At 63.7% G+C, this 22,219-nt stretch overlaps 1 protein-coding gene and 1 long non-coding RNA gene across 2 annotated transcripts in view; one reads left to right on the forward strand and one right to left on the reverse strand.

Moving 5' to 3' along the window:
• The window catches only part of PKP1 (plakophilin 1), a 41,464-nt gene extending 20,574 nt beyond the window's left edge, over positions 1 to 20,890 (forward strand). The window contains exons 3-14 of the mRNA XM_069545003.1: positions 4,041 to 4,435; positions 7,033 to 7,177; positions 9,360 to 9,567; positions 10,018 to 10,195; positions 11,542 to 11,656; positions 12,422 to 12,577; positions 13,160 to 13,336; positions 14,368 to 14,521; positions 14,825 to 15,011; positions 16,776 to 16,860; positions 17,095 to 17,198; positions 18,529 to 20,890. Of these exons, the coding sequence (XP_069401104.1) occupies positions 4,041 to 4,435; positions 7,033 to 7,177; positions 9,360 to 9,567; positions 10,018 to 10,195; positions 11,542 to 11,656; positions 12,422 to 12,577; positions 13,160 to 13,336; positions 14,368 to 14,521; positions 14,825 to 15,011; positions 16,776 to 16,860; positions 17,095 to 17,169 (1,875 nt within the window). The 3' untranslated portion in view covers positions 17,170 to 17,198; positions 18,529 to 20,890. The remainder of the gene's footprint in view (positions 1 to 4,040; positions 4,436 to 7,032; positions 7,178 to 9,359; positions 9,568 to 10,017; positions 10,196 to 11,541; positions 11,657 to 12,421; positions 12,578 to 13,159; positions 13,337 to 14,367; positions 14,522 to 14,824; positions 15,012 to 16,775; positions 16,861 to 17,094; positions 17,199 to 18,528) is intronic.
• On the reverse strand, positions 3,824 to 7,258 carry LOC138416201 (uncharacterized). Its single transcript, XR_011247587.1, has 2 exons — positions 7,091 to 7,258; positions 3,824 to 5,598 (listed from the first exon to the last, which is right to left on the reverse strand). It is a non-coding gene; the product is annotated as an uncharacterized lncRNA (long non-coding RNA).
• Positions 20,891 to 22,219: the final 1,329 nt, after the last annotated feature.

The following is a 22,219-nucleotide window of genomic DNA, read 5'->3' on the forward strand; positions in this document are numbered from 1 at the left end:
CCCCAATCCCACCATCCCAGGTTACAGGGGACACTAGCTGTTGTCAGCCAGCTCTCTGGTGAGATCTCTCCTCCCAGAATGGACATCAACACTTTCATTTTACCCACATTAAACAAATCGGGCTCTAGAAGATGCCTGGCAGCTGGCATCAGTGATTTCAGATCTCCATGGTGCCCCCCTGCAGCCTGCAAGCTGGTCACCCACCAGCAGCGTCCAGTTCACAATCCAGGGGTCCCCAAGTGGACACTGTTGTCTCTGGGTGCAGGTGATGGACCCCTGGGACAGCTTCTCCCGGCCTGGGGGACCGCAGGGCAGGGCACCCACCACAGCCGCCTCAGGCCCAGACGGCAGGGCCTCTGAGCCCAGGGCTGCTCTGTCTGTCCTTCATGCTCCACGCCAAGCCCCGTGCCCGGGAAGGAAGGGAGGCTGGCCCAGGGCGGGCCCCTGCTCCCAGCCAGGGAAGGAGTGGTGCGCCAGAGGGGGCAGGGGCCGGCACGCCCCCACCGCGCCCCCGCCCAGGTCCCACCTTTGGTGACTCAGACCGGTGGTTCCCACGCTGATGCAAATTGCTGAGCAAGCAGTCGCCCCATCCCTGGGAAGCTCCCCACGCCCTGGGCCCCGCGTCCCTGGGGAGCCCTTGCTGGGAGGGGCTCCGTGCCCTCCAGACCCCTGGGCCAGCGCGCCACGTGGGAAGGCCCCCTGCTGCCTGCACTGGCCGTGGTGCCGTCCCGACCGCTGTCCAGGAGGGTGGCGGGCTGCTCCCCTGGGCGGGGTCCTGCCTAGGTGCTGAGCGGGTGCAGCGAGATGGCAGGAGAGGTCTGTCCCCGAGGCGTCTCCAGTCTGGGTTCTTCAGGAGCCTCTCACCAGGCCAGGAGGGTGAGGACCCCATGAAGTGGTCCCAGCTGGCTCTCGCTGAGGGCCTCTGCAAAGACTCTCCACTGGGCGTGTCTGGGCGGGAGGGCCGGGTGTGTCCACCCGAGCTGGTTTGCCCAGCCCCACCTGCCTGGCGAGGCTTGGTTTCAGGATGGGCTAACAGGCAGGACACAGACCTCCTTTTCATCCAGGCCTGCCCTGTGCACCTCTCGCTGCCGCAGCCCAAGGAGGTGGGGAGGTGGGGGGTGCCTGCACTCGGGGGTTTGAGGCCCTGGTCCAGGTTGCTTTTCTGGGGTCTAGTTGCCCATAGGACCGGACTCCTCGCCTCTGAGGGCTTCCCGACCTCAGGACGGGTGGGAAGAGAGCTTACGTTGAGGAGACGGGTTGGGAGGCACTCAGATGGGGGCAGAATTCCCCACTTCTCCATGAAGGAAGGGGAGAGGGAGAGAAAATGGGTTACGAGAGCTTGGTCATTAGCTGAAGTGGGAGCAGAGCAGGGCCTGGCCTGGTGGCGCTCGCTGGGTGGTTCCGGTACAGAAGCGTGTCTGCCCCGAGCCCCCCAGGTGTCCGCAGGCTGCTCTCTGGCCAGCTCTGCTCCCAGGCTCTCCCAGGGTTCTAGCCTCTGGCATGTTCCGAGACACCTGAGGCTGGCCTTTCCCAAGGAAGCGTGAGATAATCAGACCACAGGGCACATGTGTGGAGTATGTGTGTGCGTGTGAGCATGTTTGTATGTGTGAGCGCGTGTGCATGTGTGAGCGTGTAGAGGCATGTGCATGTGTGTGTGAGCATGTGTGCGTGTGTGTCTGCAGGTGTGTGAGCATGTGAGTGCAAGCGTGTGCGTGGAGCATGTGTGTGCACGTGTTTGTGCACGTGTGAGCACGTGTGTGAGCGTGTGCGTGCATGTGAGCGTGTGTGCATGCGAGCTTGTGTGTATGTGCGCGTGTGTGTGTGCTCACTGTCCTTTGTAGACAAAGCCGAGGACACTGCCAGCAGACCGCTGTGCGTGGGGTGAGCCGGGCGCCCCGGCCTCGTCAGCACTGAGCTGCCCGCTCCTGGGTCTGGCTGGCGGCTGCTTGGGACCCGCGAGGCAGCGTTGGGAAGTGCGCAGGGCGTTCTCCCTGGCCTAAGGGGCTGTGAGGTGCTCCTGGCAATTAGGGCCTGGGGACCGTGCAGCACTTATCCCGCAGTGCTCGGCGCATTGTGGACAATGAAGAATTGCCCTGCGCACTTGAAGAAACACGGCGCTGTTCCATCAGAAAGCTGCCCGTGTAGACGGACCAGGCTCCTCTGCCTTCTTGGAACCCGTGCTCTGAGGCGGTGGCGTGAGAGCAGCCCCAGCCGCCCTGGGCCGCCCTGGGTGAGGCCTCGGGCCCCTCCTGTGCCTGAGCAGCCAGCGGTCCCGGTCTGAGCACCCGGGCAGCCCGCAGCCGCTGCCCTACCGTGAGCCCCACCCTGTGCCGCGCCCCCAAAACCTCCTCGCGTCGAGCTCTGCCTGCTGCCCCGCACACTGAGCACGCGCGCCCCCGTCCTTTGGGGCAGGCTCCAGCTAGGATGCCGGCATCTACGTGCGCTGGGCTTGGACCCGGGGACCGTCGGAACAAGGACGGGAGTGTCGTCTCTGAGGACAGGCAGGCTCTGGGCTGCATTTCCATTTAAGGCTCAGCCTTCGCTCGGAGCTGCCGCCTTCCGCTTCCTCCCCCGAGGAGGCGGGGGCGTGGCCTGTGGCTCGCAGCCTGGGGCTTGCTTCCCGTTTCGCACCTTCCGCGTGTCTCCAGGGTCCCGCGTGGCGTGCTAACCGCAGACGCTCAGACGGCAGCACGCCCCGCTGACCTCTGTCCCTTCTGGTCGCTTGGCGCCTCCCCCCCCCCAACACCGTTGGGCTTGGCTGGTTTGACCCAGTTTGGGGGTGAGCGCCGCGCCTGCCTAGGTGCACACCTGCCTGTGTGAGCGGAGCGCACTGGAGCACTGTTGCCAGGGTGACCGGGGGCTTCTGAGCTGGTGTCACCGCTGACCGGAGCTTGGCCACAGTGGCGTCTTTCCCCAAAGGCTCTCCGTGCGGGGCGAGGGGCCCCTGGCCGAGGGCCGGTGGCTAGACCTGGGTGGAGGGGACTCACCGGGCTGCCCGGCCGCGCCCCTCTGCGTGGGCGTGTGTGTGCACACGTACTTACACACACCCACTCATGCTCACAGGGTAGGGCAGGCAGGCTGTGGGCCCCAGCTCACCCCAGCAAAGCCAAGTCCGAGTCGGCCCCTGGTGCATGCGTTTACTCCGGCGCCTGTGGGTCCTCTGGACTCGGGTGAGTCAGATCCGGCCCTGCCGTTGGGTGCTCTGCTCTGTGAGGGCCTCGCTCTTCAAGCCCCCACCTCTGCAGGCTCTTCCCAGCGTGCGGGACTCCCCCTGCTGGGCTCACAGGCGGCCCTGGGGGCACCTCGCTGTCCTCTAAGTTTGCCGTTGGGTTGAGCCTTGCCCGCCGCTCCCCTGGTGCCCGTCTGACAGCATCGCCCTGGCCACCCTGAGCCCTCTGCAGCCCCAGGCCTGCCTCGTGGGCGCCAGGGGCCCAGGAGCAGGATCACCCCCCTTGGCCTTGGAGGGGTCCCCCAGAATGCCTTCTTGCCCTGGTCAGCAGGAGGCGAGGTGAGGAGTTTAGCAGAGAAAGGACAGTGGGAGGGTCCTTTCAGGGTGGGAGCAGTCCCCCGTGGAGCACAGGCAGCCTTGGTGACCTCGGGAGCTGGGGCCGTCTGCGGGTCCAAGCCCCACGGTTGCACTTCCCTCCGTGGGAGAGGCCCTCTCCTCCCTGAGCCACCAGCTCCCCTCTGGACCAGGCTCTCTGGGACCGGCCAGCGGCTCTCTAACCTTTTCTGGCCACAAGCCACAGTGAGCAGCACGGTCCACCCACAGCCCAGCCCTTTCCCCCTGTGCTGCACTCCTACTTTCCAATTCCAATGTGTATTATTTGATCCCATTTCTTTAATGATGGTCAGTCTGCTAAATCGATCTCCTTATCCATAAGGTGTCACAGCCTGCAGTTTGAGAAGTCGTCTACAAGAGGCTGGTCAAGGTTCCCCCCACACCAGACATCCCAGCACCCTCTGAGCATCACTGCGGGGGCGGCGGGTGCAGATCCCAGAGGGGACCCCAGCTGAGCCTCTCTCCCCTTCTCCCCCAGATCTACAATGGGACCCTCAAGCGGGAGGCTGACAACAGGCGCTTCAGTTCCTACAGCCAGATGGAGAGCTGGGGCCGGCAGTACCCGCGGGGCAGCTGCACTGCGCCCGGCGCCGGCAGCGACATCTGCTTCATGCAGAAGATCAAGGCCAGCCGCAGTGAGCCCGACCTCTACTGCGACCCCCGGGGCACGCTGCGCAAGGGCACGCTGGGCAGCAAGGGCCACAAGACCACCCAGAACCGATACAGCTTCTACAGCACGTGCAGCGGCCAGAAGGCGGTCAAGAAGTGCCCGGGGCGCCCGCCCTCCTGCACCTCCAAGCAGGACCCCGTGTACGTCCCGCCCACCTCCTGCACCAAGGACCTGTCCTTCAGCCACTCCAGGGCCAGCTCCAAGTGAGTACCCACGGCGAGGGGTGGGCAGGGCCGTGGGGGACCAACTGCTGGCCCCGGGGTCTCAGGCTGCAGGGGAGGCAGAACCCGGAGAGCAAACAGAGGCATCAAGTGTGTGGATTTTAAGGGGCCTCTGGTGATGAACGGGAGAGGAGGGAAGTGAGGGGCTGGCTGGGCCAGTGATCCTCAATGTGTGTGCCTCTGACCAGCAGCCTTGGTGTCACCAGGGAGCTTTTGAGGAAAGCTCCTCGGCAGGCTGCCCAGACCGCCAGCTCAGAGACCCTGTTGGGGCTGCAGCCTGCATCGCCAGCCTGCAGGGAGTGCAGACTCTGTTAGGGCTTGAGGCTCCCTGGGCTTGGGGGTAATCCTCTCCCCATCTTCTGAAAGAGCAAAGGAGTGTGCCCTGGGGTCGATGATGAGAAAGGTGTGGGGTCCGTCTTACAGGGCAGATGACAAAAGCCGGCAGGATCCAGTGCTGGGGAGGTGCCCGCAGAGAGCCTTGGGCACAGGCTGGCTTGGGCGTGGCCACCGCGTCTTGAGGGTTGCTCTTGGGCCCCATGAACCTCGGAGCTGCCCTCGGTCCCCACCAGGGTCCCGTGCTTGTTTCCTTGACGTTTGCTGAGCGTGGTTGATCTGTGGGCAGAGCAGGGAGACGGCATGGACTGAACAGCCTGGGCCGCCGGCAGCTGTGGGCTTAACCGCCTTCTGCAGGGCCTGGGGGCACTGCAGTTCCTGTGTCTGACCCCCAGAGCCCTTCCAGGCTAGGAGCTGCGGAGAGATGGGTTCAGAGGGGCCAGGTAGCTCGCCCAAGGCCACGCCACTGCCACATCCTCCGCTCTCGCCACGCTGTCCCGGCTGTCGTAGAGCTGGCCCTCTGCTGGCTGCCTGGAGGCCACACGGGTCCTTAGGATTCTTTGGAGAAGGACTGAGGCTCTCTCCCTGGGAGACGGACCAGCGCCGCGTCTGGCCCCGCCTCATTCCCCCAAAGCAGAGGCCCCGAGAGGACAGGGTCGGGTGAGCCATGCGGGGAGTGAGTGGCAGGCTGTGTGGAGGTGAGGTCTGACTGGCAGATGCTCGGCGGTGTTCTCCCGATATGGCGGGTACCGCTGATAGAGGTTCGGGAGCTCCTCTCCAGAGGTGGTCTTTCCAGAAACGGAGTCGGGCACCTGCAGTGGAAGGGCGTGAGGCTGGGACTCACAGGTGCGGGCTGCTCTAGGAATGCTGGGGGGATTTCTAGGGGCGGGGCTGGGGCCAGGAAGAGGCTACCCTGCTGTCTGTGGGAACCAGAGGCTGGGGAGGCGGCCTGCCCTCAGCACCATGGGAGCTGGAGCAGGTCCTGGAAGGAGGCCTCCTTTCCCTATGGGGGCTCCCAGCCGGGTGTCTGCAGTGAGGGGAAGGGACAGAGGCACCCAAGCCCCGATCAGGGCGCAGCGTGGAGCGCAGTCTTGCTGGGGCAGACACGAGTTAGGGCTGGGAGTGTACGAGTCGTGGCAGAACCAGATTGTTGGGTTAGAACAGGATGGTTCTAGTTCTGTGGCTCCAAAAGTGTGGATTATTGGCCATTGTGTATGATTCGACCTCACACATGCCCCTTGGATATCGGTCTCAGTCGAGCCTGAACTTGAACTTGCAGTATGGAGAAGCTGCTGATGGGGCAGCACAGCAAACAGGGTGTCAGAACCGCTCATCTGGGAACGGGCCTCACACTCTGGGTGGGAGTGGGTGCTTGGAGAAGACAGCCAGTGGGGCTGGGTCTCGCTGTCGCCCCAGTGGGAGTGACCGTGGTTAGGAGGAAGGCGGTCACTGTGGGGGTAGAGGAGGAGTAGGTGTGGGAATGTCTGTGTCAGAAAAGTCAGCTCGACTCGGGAACGGAGGGAGGAGGAAGAGAGGGACGCCGGTGGATGGCTAGACGGATGGATGAAGGGATGGAGGGAAAATGGACGATGGATGGATGGATGACGGGTGGATGGAGGGATGGATGGAAGATGGACAGCAGGTTGCGGGAAGATGGACAACGGATGGATGCAGGAGAGGAATACGGGGGCATGGCTGGGTGGAGGGAAGATGGCCAATCGATGGAGGGAAGACTGATGATGGATGATGGGCGGATGGAGAGGAAGGTGGCGGGATGGAGGGATGGAAGGAGGATGGACAATCGATGGGTGAAGGTGATGATGGATGGATGGAAGAGGGACAGTTGATGGAGGAAAGATTGGTGGTGGAGGGATGATGGGCAGCAGGTTGCGGGAAGATGGGTGATGGCTGAGGGGCGGGTGGAGGAAGGGCGGGAGGAGGGTGATGGAGGGACGCAGACAGACGCACAGGCTCCTGGCATTCTCTTCTGTTTTCCCAGTACCAGGCACAGACGTGAGAGATGGCAGGGCGGGTGGGCGCTTCCTCTCAGGAGTAGGGCAGAGCTTCTTCTGTGTACAGAGGTGACTTGCCCACTTGGGCATGACCAGTGACCAGGGCCTCATCCCTGCAAGCGCTCACCACAGGGTGAGCCGTCCGCTGCTCTGGGGGAGCTGTCCCCTTCTGGCTCTGGGGTAGGCATGGGGACCCCGAGCCCCTGCAACCCTCCGGCCCGCCCGTGCCCCCAGGATCTGCAGCGAAGACATTGAGTGCAGCGGGCTGACCATCCCCAAGGCCGTGCAGTACCTGAGCTCCCAGGACGAGAAGTGCCAGGCCATCGGGGCCTACTACATCCAGCACACCTGCTTTCAGGACGAGTCTGCCAAGCAGCAGGTCAGCGGCCGGGGGCTGGGGGCAGCCGGAGCCTCCCCCAGCTGGGGGGCTGGCGTCTGCTGTGGGCTCCTCGTCCCCCTGCCTGGCTGCCCAAGGCCGGGAGTGTGCCTGGCACTGCCTGAGGTCAGGGGGGGGGGCATCTGTGGAGAGGATGCCACTCAGCCGTCGGTCGTGGAAGAGACGTCTCCCTGGAGTGACAGGCACGGGCTCAGAGGAGACCCCGCCCCAGACTCACAGGGAGGACGGCTGCCTCCCCCGGCGCCCTCCCTGCCGCTCTGATTCTCTCTCTGTCCCTGTCTCTCTCTGTCTCTGTCTCTCTCTCCCTCTATCTCTGTCTCTCTGTATCTCTCGCTCTGTCCCTGTCTCTCTCTGTCTCTCTCCATCTCTCCCTCTATCTTTCTCTGTCTCTCTGTATCTCCCTCTCTGTCTCTCTCCATCTCTCCCTCTGTCTCTCTCTGTCTCTCTGTATCTCCCTCTCTGTCTCTCTCTGTCTCTGTCTCTCTCTGTCTATCTCTGTCTCTCTCTCTCTCTCCCTCTATCTCTGTCTCTCTGTGTCTCTCTCTCTGTCCCTGTCTCTCTCTGTCTCTCTCCATCTCTCCCTCTATCTTTCTCTGTCTCTCTGTATCTCCCTCTCTGTCTCTCTCTCTCTCTGTCTCTCTCTCTGTCTATCTCTGTCTCTCTCTGTCTCTCCCTCTATCTCTCTCTGTCTCTGTATCTCTCTCTCTGTCCCTGTCTCTCTCTGTCTCTCTCTCCCTCTATCTCTGTCTCTCTGTGTCTCTCTCTCTGTCCCTGTCTCTCTCTGTCTCTCTCCATCTCTCCCTCTATCTTTCTCTGTCTCTCTGTATCTCCCTCTCTGTCTCTCTCTCTCTGTCTCTCTCTCTGTCTATCTCTGTCTCTCTCTGTCTCTCCCTCTATCTCTCTCTGTCTCTCTGTGTGTCTCTCTCTGTCCCTGTCTCTCTCTGTCTCTCTCTGTCTCTCTCCATCTCTCCCTCTGTCTTTCTCTGTCTCTCTGTATCTCCCTCTCTCTCTCTGTCTCTCTCCATCTCTCCCTCTGTCTTTCTCTGTCTCTCTGTATCTCCCTCTCTGTCTCTCTCTCTCTGTCTCTCTGTATCTCCCTCTCTGTCCCTGTCTCTCTCTCTCTGTCTCTCTCCATCTCTCCCTCTATCTTTCTCTGTCTCTCTGTATCTCCCTCTCTCTGTCTCTCTCCATCTCTCCCTCTGTCTTTCTCGGTCTCTCTGTATCTCTCTCTCTGTCCCTGTCTCTCTCTGTCTCTCTCTCTCTCTCCCTCTATCTCTGTCTCTCTGTATCTCTCTCTCTGTCCCTGTCTCTCTCTGTCTCTCTCTCCCTCTATCTCTGTCTCTCTGTGTCTCTCTCTCTGTCCCTGTCTCTCTCTGTCTCTCTCCATCTCTCCCTCTGTCTTTCTCGGTCTCTCTGTATCTCCCTCTCTGTCTCTGTCTCTCTGTCTATCTCTGTCTCTCTCTGTCTCTCCCTCTATCTCTCTCTGTCTCTCTGTATCTCCCTCTCTCTCTCTGTCTCTCTCCATCTCTCCCTCTGTCTTTCTCTGTCTCTCTGTATCTCCCTCTCTGTCTCTCTGTATCTCCCTCTCTGTCCCTGTCTCTCTCTGTCTCTCTCCATCTCTCCCTCTATCTCTCTCTGTCTCTCTGTATCTCCCTCTCTGTCTCTCTCTCTCTGTCTCTCTGTATCTCCCTCTCTGTCTTTCTCGGTCTCTCTGTATCTCCCTCTCTGTCTCTCTCTCTCTCTGTCTGTCTCTGACTCTCTCTGTCTCTCTCTGTCTCTCCCGTGGTTGAGAGCAGGGCTGTCTGTGCCACCCGAGCGTGGCCGGCAGGGAGGCGTCCCCGTGGCGCTGTGAAGCAGGCAGGCCCCTAGTGCAGGGTCCGTGTGCGCAGTCCCTGCCACGGTGGGCGGTGATACCACAGGGGTCTCCCCACCACAGGACTCTGAAGCGCGCCCCGTGCAGTCCTCACCGCAGGCCCCCAGTAGGAACATGGGGCTCGGGGGAGGGGGCTGAGGGCTCCCTGCCCGGCGCTGCCTTGGCCCCTGTGTCTCCCCAGGCTGCCCGTCCGTCTGGGCAGCGCTGGGCGTTTGGCTCAGAGTGACGCGGTTCCGGGTGGCGGGTCTCCAGCCCGGCCTGAGCCCCGCCCGGCGCGGCGCTGTCCCACAGGTGTACCAGCTGGGCGGCATCTGCAAGCTGGTGGACCTGCTCCGCAGCCCCAACCAGAACGTGCAGCAGGCCGCGGCCGGGGCCCTGCGCAACCTGGTGTTCCGCAGCACCGCCAACAAGCTGGAGGCGCGGCGGCAGAACGGCATCCGCGAGGCGGTCAGCCTCCTGAGGAGGACCGGGAGCACCGAGATCCAGAAGCAGCTGACCGGTGGGGGCCCGGCCGCGGGAGCCGTGGTGGGGGGCACCTGGGGGCTGGGATGGGGTGAGGGCGGGGGTGGCCTGAGGTGGACACCCCTGGAGCCCCACAGACCAGTGCTGGCCAGGCTAGTAGTGCCCAGCTGGTGCCCTGGGTATTGGGTTCCTCTGTGCGCCCACCGACCATCCGTGTGGTCTGTGGTATCCGAGGAGAGAGGGCAGTGTGTCCAGGCGGAATTTGTGTTCAGAGAGATGGAGACCGGGAGAAGACCTTGAGGGGTCGGAGCTTTGGCTCAGCCACTGTGTCCTGTTGACCCGCACAGAGAACCCCCAGCGCTCTGCCCTCGAAATCCTGCCGACTAGCTGGGATGGGGCAGGGAGGGGGCAGTGGGCAGGGTCCAGCGGGGGCGGAGTCCAGTGGGGCGGCCCTGGGCCTGGTCCTGCTGAGCCTGCGGTCCCCCAGGGCTGCTCTGGAACCTGTCCTCCACCGACGAGCTGAAGGAGGAGCTGATCGCCGAGGCGCTGCCCGTGCTGGCTGACCGCGTCATCATCCCTTTCTCGGGCTGGTGCGACGGCAACAGCAACCTGCCCCGCGAGCCCGTGGACCCTGAGGTCTTCTTCAATGCTACCGGCTGCCTGAGGTGAGGGCAGGGGTCCAGCTGGCCAAGCCCAGGCTCAGAGGGGCTGGGGGTGAGGGCCTGGACGAGGCTCGGACCCCCACCTGCACTCAGGGGGCCTGAGCCAGGAGCTGAGTGGAGACACGTGGATCTGCACGTCTGAACTGGCTCAGCCGCCCTCCCTCCCGCACCCCACAGCCCTGGCTCTTGCGTTCTTGAGGAGCGTCTTTGAGATGCTAGTACCAACGGCCCCAGTGCATCACCTCCTGGCTGTGACGCTAACAGCGTCTGCCGTGTTCCCTGGTGTGAGGAGGGTGCTGCTTTGGCCAGAACTTCCTGGGTTCCGCCCCAGCCCGTGGCAAAGGCCCTGGGGGCTGCTGGTGGACGGACTCGCCTCTGGGGGTTGGGGTGGCGGTTGCCGACGAGGAGCAGACTGCACTCAGGTCACACCCCCCTCTAACAGCAGCCTCCGAGGAGCCGAGGGGAGAGGCTGGGGAGGTGCAGAGTCTGGGTCGTGGAGGCCTTAATGGGGCAGCTGCAGCCACACCCCACCTGCACTAGGCAGGGGCGCCCAGGTTGCCCAAGGGTGAGCCCACTGCTGGGGCAGGACGCTGCCTGCAGGGAGCCTCCGGCCCCCTGTCCAGCAGCCCCAGGCAGGGCCAGGCAGGTGGAGCCCTGGGCCCTGCCCAGAATGTGCCACGAGGGTCCAGTGTCTGCCAGGCTGCCAGCGGCATCAGAGCCCTAGACACATAGAAGCTCGGGGCCTGGGGCCAGGGGGGCACAGAGGAGGGTGAAGGAGCCCAGGGAGACCCCGCCCTGGCCTCAGCCAGGCCTGAGCAGAGCCTGGTCTCATCTGCTTCCCTCTCAATTTCTGTCCTCTCTCCCTGCCCTCCTCTCCCACCATGACCTCCGACCCCTCCCCGTGACCTCTGCCCACTCCCCGTGACCTCCACCCCCATGACCTCTACCCCTCCCTGTGACCTCTGCCCCTCCCTGTGACCTCTGCCTCCTCTCCATGACCTCCACCCCTCCCCATGACCTCCACCCCTCCCTGTGACCTCCACCCCTCCCTGTGACCTCCACCCCTCCCTGTGACCTCTACTCCCTGACCTCCACCCCTCCCCATGATCTCTACCCCTCTGCATGACCTCCACCCCCTCCTTGTGACCTCCACCCCCTCTCCATGACCTTCACCCTCTCCCTGTGACCTCTGCCCTCTCCACATGACCTCCACCCCTCCCTGTACCTCCACCCCCTCCCTGTGACCTCCACCCCTCCCATGACCTCCACCCTCTCCCCATGACCTCCAACCCCCTCGTGACCTCTGCCCCCTCCCCATGACCTCCACCCCTCCCCGTGTCCTCCACTAGGAACCTGAGCTCCGCAGACGCGGGCCGCCAGACCATGCGCAGCTACACGGGGCTCATCGACTCGCTCATGGCCTACGTCCAGAACTGCGTGGCGGCCAACCGCTGTGACGACAAGGTGAGTGCGGCCCCAGATGGCCCGCGGAGCCGAGCGCCCACCCACACTCCGCACACCTGCGCTTACGGGCAGAAGGGGAGACAGAGGCGGGAAGGGGGGTGTCCAAAGGCGTCCGTGGAGCCCGTGCAGTCCGTCCACACGGCAGGAGGAGAGAGCCAGCCCCGGGGACTGGCCGGGCACTGCAATGCCCGGGTCCTGCACGCGCTTTCCCTGGAGGAGACTCTGTCTCCTGCTTCTCCGTCAGCTGTGGCCACAGGCCTCAGGAGAGAGCCGATGAGGGGCGGAGGACGCAGGGAGGGGCGGAGGTCACGGGGAGAGCTTGAGGGTGTGGGGGGAGAGGAAGGAGGGGAGAGAGGACAGAACGGAAGAGGGACGCAGATGAGGCCCCAGGAAGGAAGAGAGGGGCCTCTCGGGCGGGGAGGTCCTGGGACTCAGAGGCTTTGAGGAGTTGTTCAGGGTCGCTCCTGCAGGCTGTGTCTCCAGAGCCAGGCTGGTCGTGGGCGCGCTGGCCGAGGCAGCGGAGACGGTGGCTGCGGCCTGTGCTTGCCGCCGACCAGCCTCCCGTAGGTGCCTCCTGGGGGTCATCTCCCTGGGAAGCAGGCAACTTTGGTCCCATTTCAGAGCTGAGGAAACTGAGGCCCAGAGCGGCTGGGCAGGCCACTGGTGCTCACACAGCCGGGGGGCAGGGCCGCAGGCTCCGTCCCGGGCGGCCGGGCCAGGCGCTGGGGGCGGGTGGAGGCTCAGCCGTCTCTGCTTGGCCCCCAGTCAGTGGAGAATTGCATGTGCGTCCTCCACAACCTCTCCTACCGCCTGGACGCCGAGGTGCCCACGCGCTACCGCCAGCTGGAGCACAGCGCCCGCAACGCCTACACCGACAAGTCCTCCACCGGCTGCTTCAGCAACAAGAGCGACCGCATGATGGTGCGTGCCCTGGCCCCGGCCCCGCCGCCACACCCACCCTGCCTCTGCCCCAGGAGCCTGAGACCAGCCCCCAGGGAGGGCCCTGCCCCGCCTGGCCACGGGCCCCGCCACACCAGGAGCGGGGAGGGCCTCCTCTCGCCCACGGCACAGGCCCTGTGTGCTCGGGGCGAAGGAGCCAGAGCCGCCTGCTGGCAGGCCTCCTCTCCCCCATCTGCTCCCTCATTCCTGATGGGGGTGGGCAGCCTGGCACCCATGCCTCCTGAGCCCCCAGGTCTCCCCAGAAGCAGAGAGATGCTGGGGAGAAAGGGCTGGCCGCCTTCTCTGGGCGGGCCGTGCGAGCCGGGCCCTGCACCACCCCTGCTGGCTGGGGGGTGAGGGAGGCATCCCCGTGTGAGAGCCGCAGCCTCCCCACGGGAGGCGGGGGCCCAGCTGGCCAGGAGCGCAGACGGCTCTGTGCCCGCTGGGAAGGCAGAGGCCCTGGGGGAGGGGGCAGCAGGCACGCCCTCCTCTGGGAACCACGATGCTGAGGCCAGAGCAGCAGGGTGCGTGGGTTCAGCCCTGCAGCCGTCCTCTTGTCCCCAGAACAACAACTACGACTGCCCGCTTCCCGAGGAAGAGCCCAACCCCAAGGGCAGCAGTTGGCTGTACCACTCGGACGCCATCCGCACCTACCTGAACCTCATGGGCAAGAGCAAGAAGGATGCCACCCTGGAGGCCTGCGCAGGCGCCCTGCAGAACCTGACTGCCAGCAAGGGGCTGGTGAGCACCCCCGCGTCGCCCCACTTGTCTCTCCACCCTGGTCCGACCCCGGCTGCCCCTTCCCACCAGCTTGCCTGAGTCAGGGAGGGACGTGCACTGGGCTCCGGGCCAGGCCTGGGGCAGCTGAGGGGCCAGAACGCCCGGCCCCCCTGGATTCTGTCTGCACTGTAGGATCCTCTCTGCCTCCTGGCTCCCGGCCCGGACTGGGCTCAGGCTGTGCTGGGAGCCAGGCACAGGTGAAGGGTCTCCTGCGTGCTGAGTGGACAGGGGTGGACATAGAGGGTTTGGGGTGTGGGCAGCTCCAGAGAAAAACGTGGCAGAATTGGGAGAGAGTTGAGGCCAGAGGCAGTTTGGGGACAGTGGAATCGGGGAGGGTAGGAGGCAGGCCTGCAGCTGCCCTTCCACCCTCTGCTCAGGACGGAAGGGAGTCAGGCAGAAGGGGGTAAGGGTGAGCTCAGGGTCAAAGGGGACCCCCCACTGTTAGAGGATGAGTCTGGACCAGGTTATGGCCAGCGTGGCTTTCCCGCAAGTGGCCTGGATGGGCTGCCCATCCTCTCGGGGAGCCCGGGTTGCATCTCCATGCAGCGCAGGCCCATTCATCCACCCTCAACTCGATACACAGTCAGCACAGAGGCAGCAGGCCCGCAGGAGACGGGCGGCCCTTCTTTAGATGGCAGGTACCCTCGATTCCAGGTTTCACGCGACCAGATAGTGCTGGGAAGCGGGAGGGAGGCCGGGCAGTGGCCGCGGGCACCAGCCACACCTGGGGGTTGATTCTGGGCCCCTCCCAGGGGGGACGAGGGGCAGGGACGTCCCTCACCAGACCTGCCGGGTTCAGGCTGCCCCCGGCGAGCCACAGGTGCTTTGCCTAGGGGATTGTTCTGTAGCCGTCCTGGTGGGAGCAAATGAGAGTCTGTGCTTCCAACGTGGAAGAGGAAGTTCTGGGGCCCCTGAGGGTGCGGTTCCTGGCCCCCTCCTGCCTGCTGTGGCCCTGGGGAAGCCCAGCAAGGGCCTCACGTGTCCTTTCTCAGATGTCCAGCGGCATGAGCCAGCTGATCGGGCTGAAGGAGAAGGGCCTGCCCCACATCGCTCGCCTCCTGCAATCTGGCAACTCGGACGTGGTGCGGTCCGGAGCCTCGCTTCTAAGCAACATGTCCCGCCACCCCGCGCTGCACAGGGTGATGGGTGAGCACCCCCGGGGCTCGGGCCACCCCTGCTGGAGGGACCCCCACTCTCCAGAGCCTGCTGGAAAGTCCCCCTCCGACCTCTCCCTGGGGGAGCATCCCGGAAACAGAAGCTGGCCCGGGAAGGCTTGGGCGTAGGAAGGGGCAGGTCACCTGGGCGGGGAGCAGATGTGTAGGCTCCACTGGGTCACCAGCCCTGAGTGGGAGGTACCTGGCTGAGAGCCTGGCTAAGGGCAGCCTAGAACTGGGCCCCACGGGACCCCTCAGTCACCAACCCTGTGCCCGCCCCTCCTCTCTCTCCCAGGGGCCCAAGTGTTCCCAGAGGTGACCAGACTCCTTACCAGTCACACCGGCAACACCAGCAACTCGGAGGACATCCTGGCCTCGGCCTGCTACACCGTGAGGAACCTGATGGCCTCCCTGCCAAGCATGGCCAAGCAGCATTTCTCCAGCAGCATGGTCAACAACGTCATCAACCTGTGCCGCAGCAGGTGAGTGGCTGGGTCCGCAGGTGGGGGAACTGCAGGTGGGGGAACCACAGGTGAGGGAACTATAGGTGGGGGGACTGCGGAAGGGGGAACTCCACGTGGGGGAACCATTGTGAGGGAACTATAGTTGGGGGGACTGCAGATGGGGAACTGCAGGTGGGGGAACCATAGGTGAGGGAACCATAGGTGGGGGAACCATAGGTGAGGGAACCATAGTTGGTGGGGGGACTGCAGATGGGGGAACTCCAGGTGGGGGAACCACTGTGAGGGAACTATAGTTGGGGGGACTGCAGATGGGGGAACTGCAGGTGGGGGACCTGCTGGTGGGGGAACTCCAGGTGGGGGAACCATAGGTGAGGGAACCATAGGTGGGGGGGGACTGCAGAAGGGGGAACTCAAGGTGGGGGAACCATAGGTGAGGGAACCATAGGTGGGGGAACCATAGGTGGGGGGGACTGCAGAAGGGGGAACTCCAGGTGGGGGAACCATAGGTGAGGGAACCATAGGTGGGGGAACCATAGGTGGGGGAACCATAGGTGAGGGAACCATAGTTGGTGGGGGGAGTGCAGATGAGGGAACCATAGGTGAGGGAACTATAGGTGGGGGAACCATAGGTGAGGGAACCATAGTTGGTGGGGGGACTGCAGATGGGGGAACTCCAGGTGGGGGAACCACTGTGAGGGAACTATAGTTGGGAGGATTGCAGATGGGGCAACTGCAGGTGGGGGACCTGCTGGTGGGGGAACTCCAGGTGGGGGAACCATAGGTGAGGGAACCATAGGTGGGGGGGACTGCAGAAGGGGGAACTCCAGGTGGGGGAACCATAGGTGAGGGAACCATAGGTGGGGGAACCATAGGTGAGGGAACCATAGTTGGTGGGGGGACCTGCCAGTGGGGGAACCCCACGTGGGGGAACCATGGTGAGGGAACTATAGGTGGGGGGACTGCAGGTGGGGGGACTGCAGGTGGGGGAACCATAGGTGAGGGAACCATAGGTGGGGGAACCATAGGTGAGGGAACCGTAGTTGGTGGGGGGACCATAGGTGAGGGAACCATAGGTGGGGGAACCATAGGTGAGGGAACCATAGTTGGTGGGGGGACTGCAGATGGGGGAACCCCAGGTGGGGGAACCATAGTGAGGGAACTATAGATGGGGGGACTGCAGGTGGGGGAACCATAGGTGAGGGAACCATAGTTGGTGGGGGGACTGCAGATGGGGGAACTCCAGGTGGGGGAACCATAGGTGGGGGGCTGCAGGTGGGGGGCTGCAGGTGGGGGGCTGCAGGTGGGGGGGTGGAAGGAGCAGGGCAGCAGGGCTGCAGCAGCAGGTAGCGTGGAGGGTGGCGGGGGCCTGGAGTGGTGAGGTGGGTGGCGGGGGCCTGCAGAGTGGGAATTTGGTGGGGAGGCTTGAAGGAGGGAGGTTCCAGAAGCTGAGGCCTAACTCTCAGGCCCCAGGCAGCACCCGTCCCGGCCGGGAACCTAGGGACACTTAGTCCCGTGGGCCACCAGGAGGCACGCAGCAGCAGCCCCAGCTGTGCAGGACTTATCCGGTCCACGGAGCTCTGTCCTCCCAGGACAAGGCCAAGGGCCAGGACGGGGGCCCCAAAGAGAGCCCCAGGTACCTCTGAGCGGGCAGAACCATGGGTGTGCCCACTGTGAGGAGTGCCCGCCAGCGGGGCTGCCCCACGGGGAGTGAGCAGGGGAGGGCAGAGGGTTGGCTCATCCTCAGATGGCGAGTCTCAGCCCCGGTGAACTTCCGCCCCACAGCACCTCCCCCAAGGCTGCGGAGGCCGCCCGCCTCCTCCTGTCCGACATGTGGTCCAGCAGGGAGCTGCAGGGGCTGCTCAGGCAGGTAAGGCCTCACCCTGCCTGGCCCTGCCGGCGAGCTCGCCAGCGCTGCCCAGCTCTGCCTTGGGAGGGAGAAGCCGGCCCCTTGTGACGTGGTCCAGGGCTGACCCCCGCCCTGGGCTGAGGAGGTGCAGCGGGCAGGGCTGTTGAGGAAGCGTGCTGGGGGCAGCCTCTGAGCGTGGGGACGCCCGTGGCGCCTGCCCCCGGGTGTCTCACGCAGCTGCTGTGCCTCCTGCAGCAAGGCTTCGATAGGAGCATGCTGGGGACCTTGGCCGGGGCCAACAGCCTCAGGAACTTCACCTCCCGCTTCTGAGAGGGGCCGCCCACACATTCAGCTTGCAGGTGAGAATCCCCCCTCCAGGGCAGGGCACCTCCAGGCTAGGCTCCTGGCTGTGGTCCCGGCCAGCCTCAGAGAGAGGGGCCCGGCCCTGCTCCCCAGGGACGCAGAAGCAGGCTCTGGTCTGGTTGATATAGGGTCTGTGAGGACTGCTGTGTAGACTGCCTGGCCAGTGACGTCCGACACAGGACATTCAGTTCAGTTCAGTCCAGTCGCTCAGTCGTGTCCAACTCTTTTCAACCCCATGGACTGCAGCATGCCTGGCCTCCCTGTCCATCACCAGCTCCCAGAGTCTACCCAAACTCATGTCCATTGAGTCCGTGATGCCATCCAACCATCTCATCCTCTGTCGTTCCCTTCTCCTCCCACTTTCAATCTTTCCCAGCATCAGGGTCTTTTCAAATGAGTCAGTTCTTCGCATCAGGTGGCCAAAGTATTGGAGTTTCAGCTTCAGCATCAGTCCTTCCGATCAATATTCAGGACGGGTTTCCTTTAGGATGGACTGGTAGTATCAACAGGCCAGAGGTCTGGGCAGAACTGCCGGGCACAGTCGTGTAGGTTGCTCACTGCACAACCCCGGTGGTCCACTCGCATGGACTGCAGTGTGACAGGCACCGCGGAATGACACAGTGTGTGGTTCTGGGTTTGGGCGTCTGCAGATCACCTCTTCCTCTTACAGGCCACTGTGCAGTCTCTGCAGCGTGCCTAGCATGGACAGACTTGTTTCTAGCTGACAATTCTAGGGACTCAGCATCCCTGACAAGGACTCCTAAGCCTTAGCCTTCCCGAGCTCACCTGGATGCTTGCTCAGCCACACATGCCTGGTCCCAACCCCAGCAGTCCTGACTCAGTGGCTCCGGAGTCAGGTCCAGGAAAATACATTTTAAACAAGCATCCCAAGGGATTAGGGCCACGTTTAGACCCTCAGATTGGCCTGGTCAGCCCTGGAGGGTCAGTAGAGGTGGCCCCACCTGCAGAGAGCCAGGCATGAGGACAGGGCCTTCTGAGTTGAAGGGACTTCTGGGTGCCCCAGCGGCCTGGGGCGTGCTGGTGGGGCAGGGGCCGCAACTTCAGTCCAGAAGAAGGTGACCTCAGACCGCCCACCTCCTGGCAAATGCGTCCCAACAGCGCAAGGACGGGCGCAGAGGCGAGCCCAGTCAGCAGGCGCCTGACACACACAGTCTAGGGCCGTGGGGGGTCTCTGATCTGATGCACGCAGCTTGCGAACATCTCAGGGCCAGCCCTGACCCCAGGCTTGGGCATGTCTGTGTGGACGTGCTGGGAGGGGACAGCTGGTGAGACCGGGGTGTTCACTGGACGTTTCTCCTCTTTCAGACGTGATCCGACCAGCTGAGCAGACCCGGGCCTTGCTGCAGGCGTGTCTGTCCACCTGCAGTGTTTGGAGATGTTCAAAGCCAGCCACGAGCACACTGGGACACTGCGGTGGATGAAAATATTTTTAGATTCTTTCTTTTCCTTGGGGGAACTGACAGGCACTGGGGGTGGGGGAGGGGAGCCGGGAGCTTTCTTGAGTTAAGGGGGCTTACGTCTTGATGTTAATACTTTTTTCGCTGAGAAACGGTATATGTACACATGTATAGTGTGTGTGTGCGTGCGCGTGTGTGTGTGCGTACACGTGTGTGTGCGTACGTGTGTGTGGAAGGCAGGCCCTGGAACTGCAGGGCTGGGTGAGCTGTGGGCTGAGCTCACGGTGGCAGCAGGCCTCGCGCTCATAGACGTGGGTGACCTGTGCTTGGGGTTTTGCTCCCCGTCATCCCGAAGTGTGGGTGCGGGCCCTCACCAGCACCAGGCCCACAGGGAGTCCTGCAGGGTCGGGGTGGGGGAGTGAGGGCTGGGGATCACCCCCCTGCCACCCACCCCAAGAGGCGGCTTTGCAGGAAGGGAGATTGGCAGGGCTCAGTGTATCTCTTGGGAAATCTGGTGTGGCCGTGCAGCTCTCCCACAGGGCCTGGGGCTGGGGCTGGGCGGCCGTGGGGTCTGCTGGACGGGCCGGGACAGGCAGGCTGGCTTTGCTGCGTGCAGTCTATCTGGAGAGTAGGTCCTGGGGGGCGGCCGACCATTCCTGCGGGGCGAGTGCCCATCAGAGCAGGCTCACCTGGGAGCCCTGGCCTACAGGGGTGAGCAGTCCACGTGTTGGGGAGGAAGGAGGCCGAGTCGTGTCAAAGCCTGTGCGTGGTGGGAGAGCGGCAGCTCTGTCCTCATGTTCCCAGTGGAGGAGCTGGCCTGTGTCGGGCAGGGGTCGGCCTCTGGGTCCCGAGACCTGCTGAGACCCCAGGAAAGGAAGGAAAGGGAGCCGTCATGTCAGGGATCAGCCAGAGGCCGCCCCACCTTCCCCGACGCCCAGCCGCCTGTGACAGCTGCAGAGTGTGATGAGAAGCCCGCCAGGGGCTCTGGCTGCCCCAGACCCCCAGACTTGTATGAGCATAGAGCAGGCCTCGGAGAAGGCTTGGGAAGAGCGTCTTGTCTACGGGCTGAGACAGGGCAGGCCTCCTGGCTGCGGCTCTCCTGTCCAGCGGCGCCAGCGGCGATCAGTTGGGACTGGCCACCTGGCCCTGCCCACCTCATACCTCCTCCCACCGCATGTCCCCCACCCCGCCCCCCGACCAGCCCCACTGCTCACCCTGGCAGTCAGACCCCAGCCCCAAGGACCCCCTGCCGGAGACGACAGCTGGACAGGCCAGGTCGGCGCAGGCCCATGACGGCGGGCCACGTGGCCAGTCTTCTCTGCTGCTGGGCTCTGCACCACGTCCGCCCCATCCCCCGTGATGCAGGCTAGCCTCCCTCTCAGGCCCACAGGGAGCTGGTCCCAGAAGACAGGCCCCTAAGGGCCCTGGGGGAGTTGTTTCTCCAGGAAACATGCGAGGAGCCGGGCGGTGTTGCCAGCCCTTAGGATACATCAGCGATGAGAGACCACACCCCATCCACATGGTCCACGTTCTCCTGGAGGAAAGAGAGGGTCCAGAGTCCCCAGCTTTAGGGGTCCCAGGGAGAGAGGGCCGCCCAGTCCAGTCAGGGCCAGAGGGAAGGAGCCGACGACCAGTGGGTCTGTGGCAGTGCCTGGGAGGGCCCCCGCCTCTGCTGGGGGGTGGGTGACGTTTCAGTGGGCCGGGTGGACAGTCAGGCCAGGCCTGGTCTGGCCATCTCTCGTGACTTCTGCGGCCAGCTGGCCAGGCTTGTCACTCGAGAAGAGGCAGACCTTTGCAGGGTGGGTGGTGCTGTGGATGAGGCTCGAGAGAAGGAGCTCGGGGTCTGCAGGCCCAGCTTGGGCTGGAAGGACATGTTGGCCTCACGCTGCTGAGCTCGATGCTCAAAACAGGACGCTCCAATGCAGGGTCAAGTTGGGGAGGGCCCAGGCCATGGGGGTCTCTCTATGCAGCCCCGACCCAGGGCTTGAGGCGGACGGGTCACTGGCCAGCAGACCCAGCCGGTGGGCCCAGCCCAGCAGCACAGACCCAGCTGCTCCTGGACCGGAGACGGAGCTGCTCCTATCTGCCCGGGGCTGAGCAGAGCGAGGGGCAAGGGAGGGAAAGGGGTCCCTTTGCAGCCTGCTCCTGCCCCCTGCTCTGTGTCTGTGGGAGAACTGGGCACTGGCCAGGCCTGTTTCCCTGTGGGGTACACTATGTGTTTGCTTTTTTGGAAATATAGGAAATCAATAAATTGCTGGCGTTTCTTTGAACATTGTTGAGCAGTGGATTACTGGGGGAGCTGCTAAGGCCCAAGGGGCCACTCACGCCTCCCTGCGCCCGGCGAGGACTCTGCGGCCCAGACTGCTGTGGCAGCCCTTATCTTACAGATAAGTCCCCTTCGGGCAGGGACAGACGCGCCAAACTTCACACAGGTTGTCCAGGGAAGCACACCCAGGCAGCCCCTGGGAAGCGGACCTCGGGGCTGAAAGAAGAGCATGCATTTCCTGAAGGCCTGTTCTCCCCGGGTCCTTCAGGACAGGCTGGGGGCCCCTGCCCCAAGAGGCCCACGAGGGACAGGACAGACACAGGGAACTTCCTGAGTCACAGGGCCGAAGCCCCAGGTGGTGGTGGGACACGCAGCTATGGGCTCCCCGGCTGGAGGGGCCTGGGAAGGCTTAGGGCAGGCTGGAGAAGGACCCTTCCCTGCCTGGGAGGGTGGTGACCTTTCCGAGCCTGTGACCCTGAGCCCTGAGTCATCCCTCAGTTGGGGACAGTCAACAAGGCTGGGGGAGGGCAGCTCTGGGGGAGGAGGACCAGCTGTCTTCGGCCCAGACTGTTGACGCTCTGGATCTGGAGCCTCCAGAACGTGAGATCAAACTGCAGATTCAAAGTCAGGACATGCTTAATTGGTGAACTGCCATTAAAGCAAGGGCTTCCCAGGTGGCTCAGTGGCAAAGAATTGCCTGCAATGCAGAAGACGCGAGTTTGAACCCTGGGTCGGGAAGATCCCCTGGAAGAGGAAATGGCAACCCACTCCAGTATTCTTGCCTGGAGAGTCCCATGGACTGAGAAGCCTGGCGGGCTGCAGTCCCTGGGATCACAAAAGAGCTGAACAGGCGCTCACACATTAAAGCAAAGTGTATGCACGGGAAAGCACACAGCTTCAGGGCGGGCAGCTCTGTGGACCTCCACCCGCCAAGTGCTGGCCTGCAGGTCAAATTCAGAAAGTGAGCAGCTCCCCAAGGCCCTCGGGCCCCCTGCCACTCGACTGCCCTTCGCTTGCTGTAAACAGGAGGCCCTTGGGCTCTGCACCACGCGCTGCACCACGGGCGCTGCTGGGAGACGGCCTGTCCACGACGACCCTAAGGTGCAGACGCAACATGGCCTGCTGTCCTCAGGCCAGTGTGTGTGACCGCAGAGACCATGTGGCGAGCCTCCCTGCCCGGGGGTGCCTGGAGGTGACAAGATGTCGGAAAGTACAGCCAGCTGTCAAGGACTCCGATTCCACGGGAGGTGCCGCGTTCAGTGTGTGTGCTGCCAGAGGGGCTTAATCCAGCTGTGTCCAGTCAGCAGGGTGCAGGCCCTGCTGGCCTCTTGGA

The sequence above is a fragment of the Ovis canadensis genome, chromosome 12 (genome assembly GCF_042477335.2).
Source record: "Ovis canadensis isolate MfBH-ARS-UI-01 breed Bighorn chromosome 12, ARS-UI_OviCan_v2, whole genome shotgun sequence".
Lineage (NCBI taxonomy): Eukaryota > Metazoa > Chordata > Mammalia > Artiodactyla > Bovidae > Ovis > Ovis canadensis.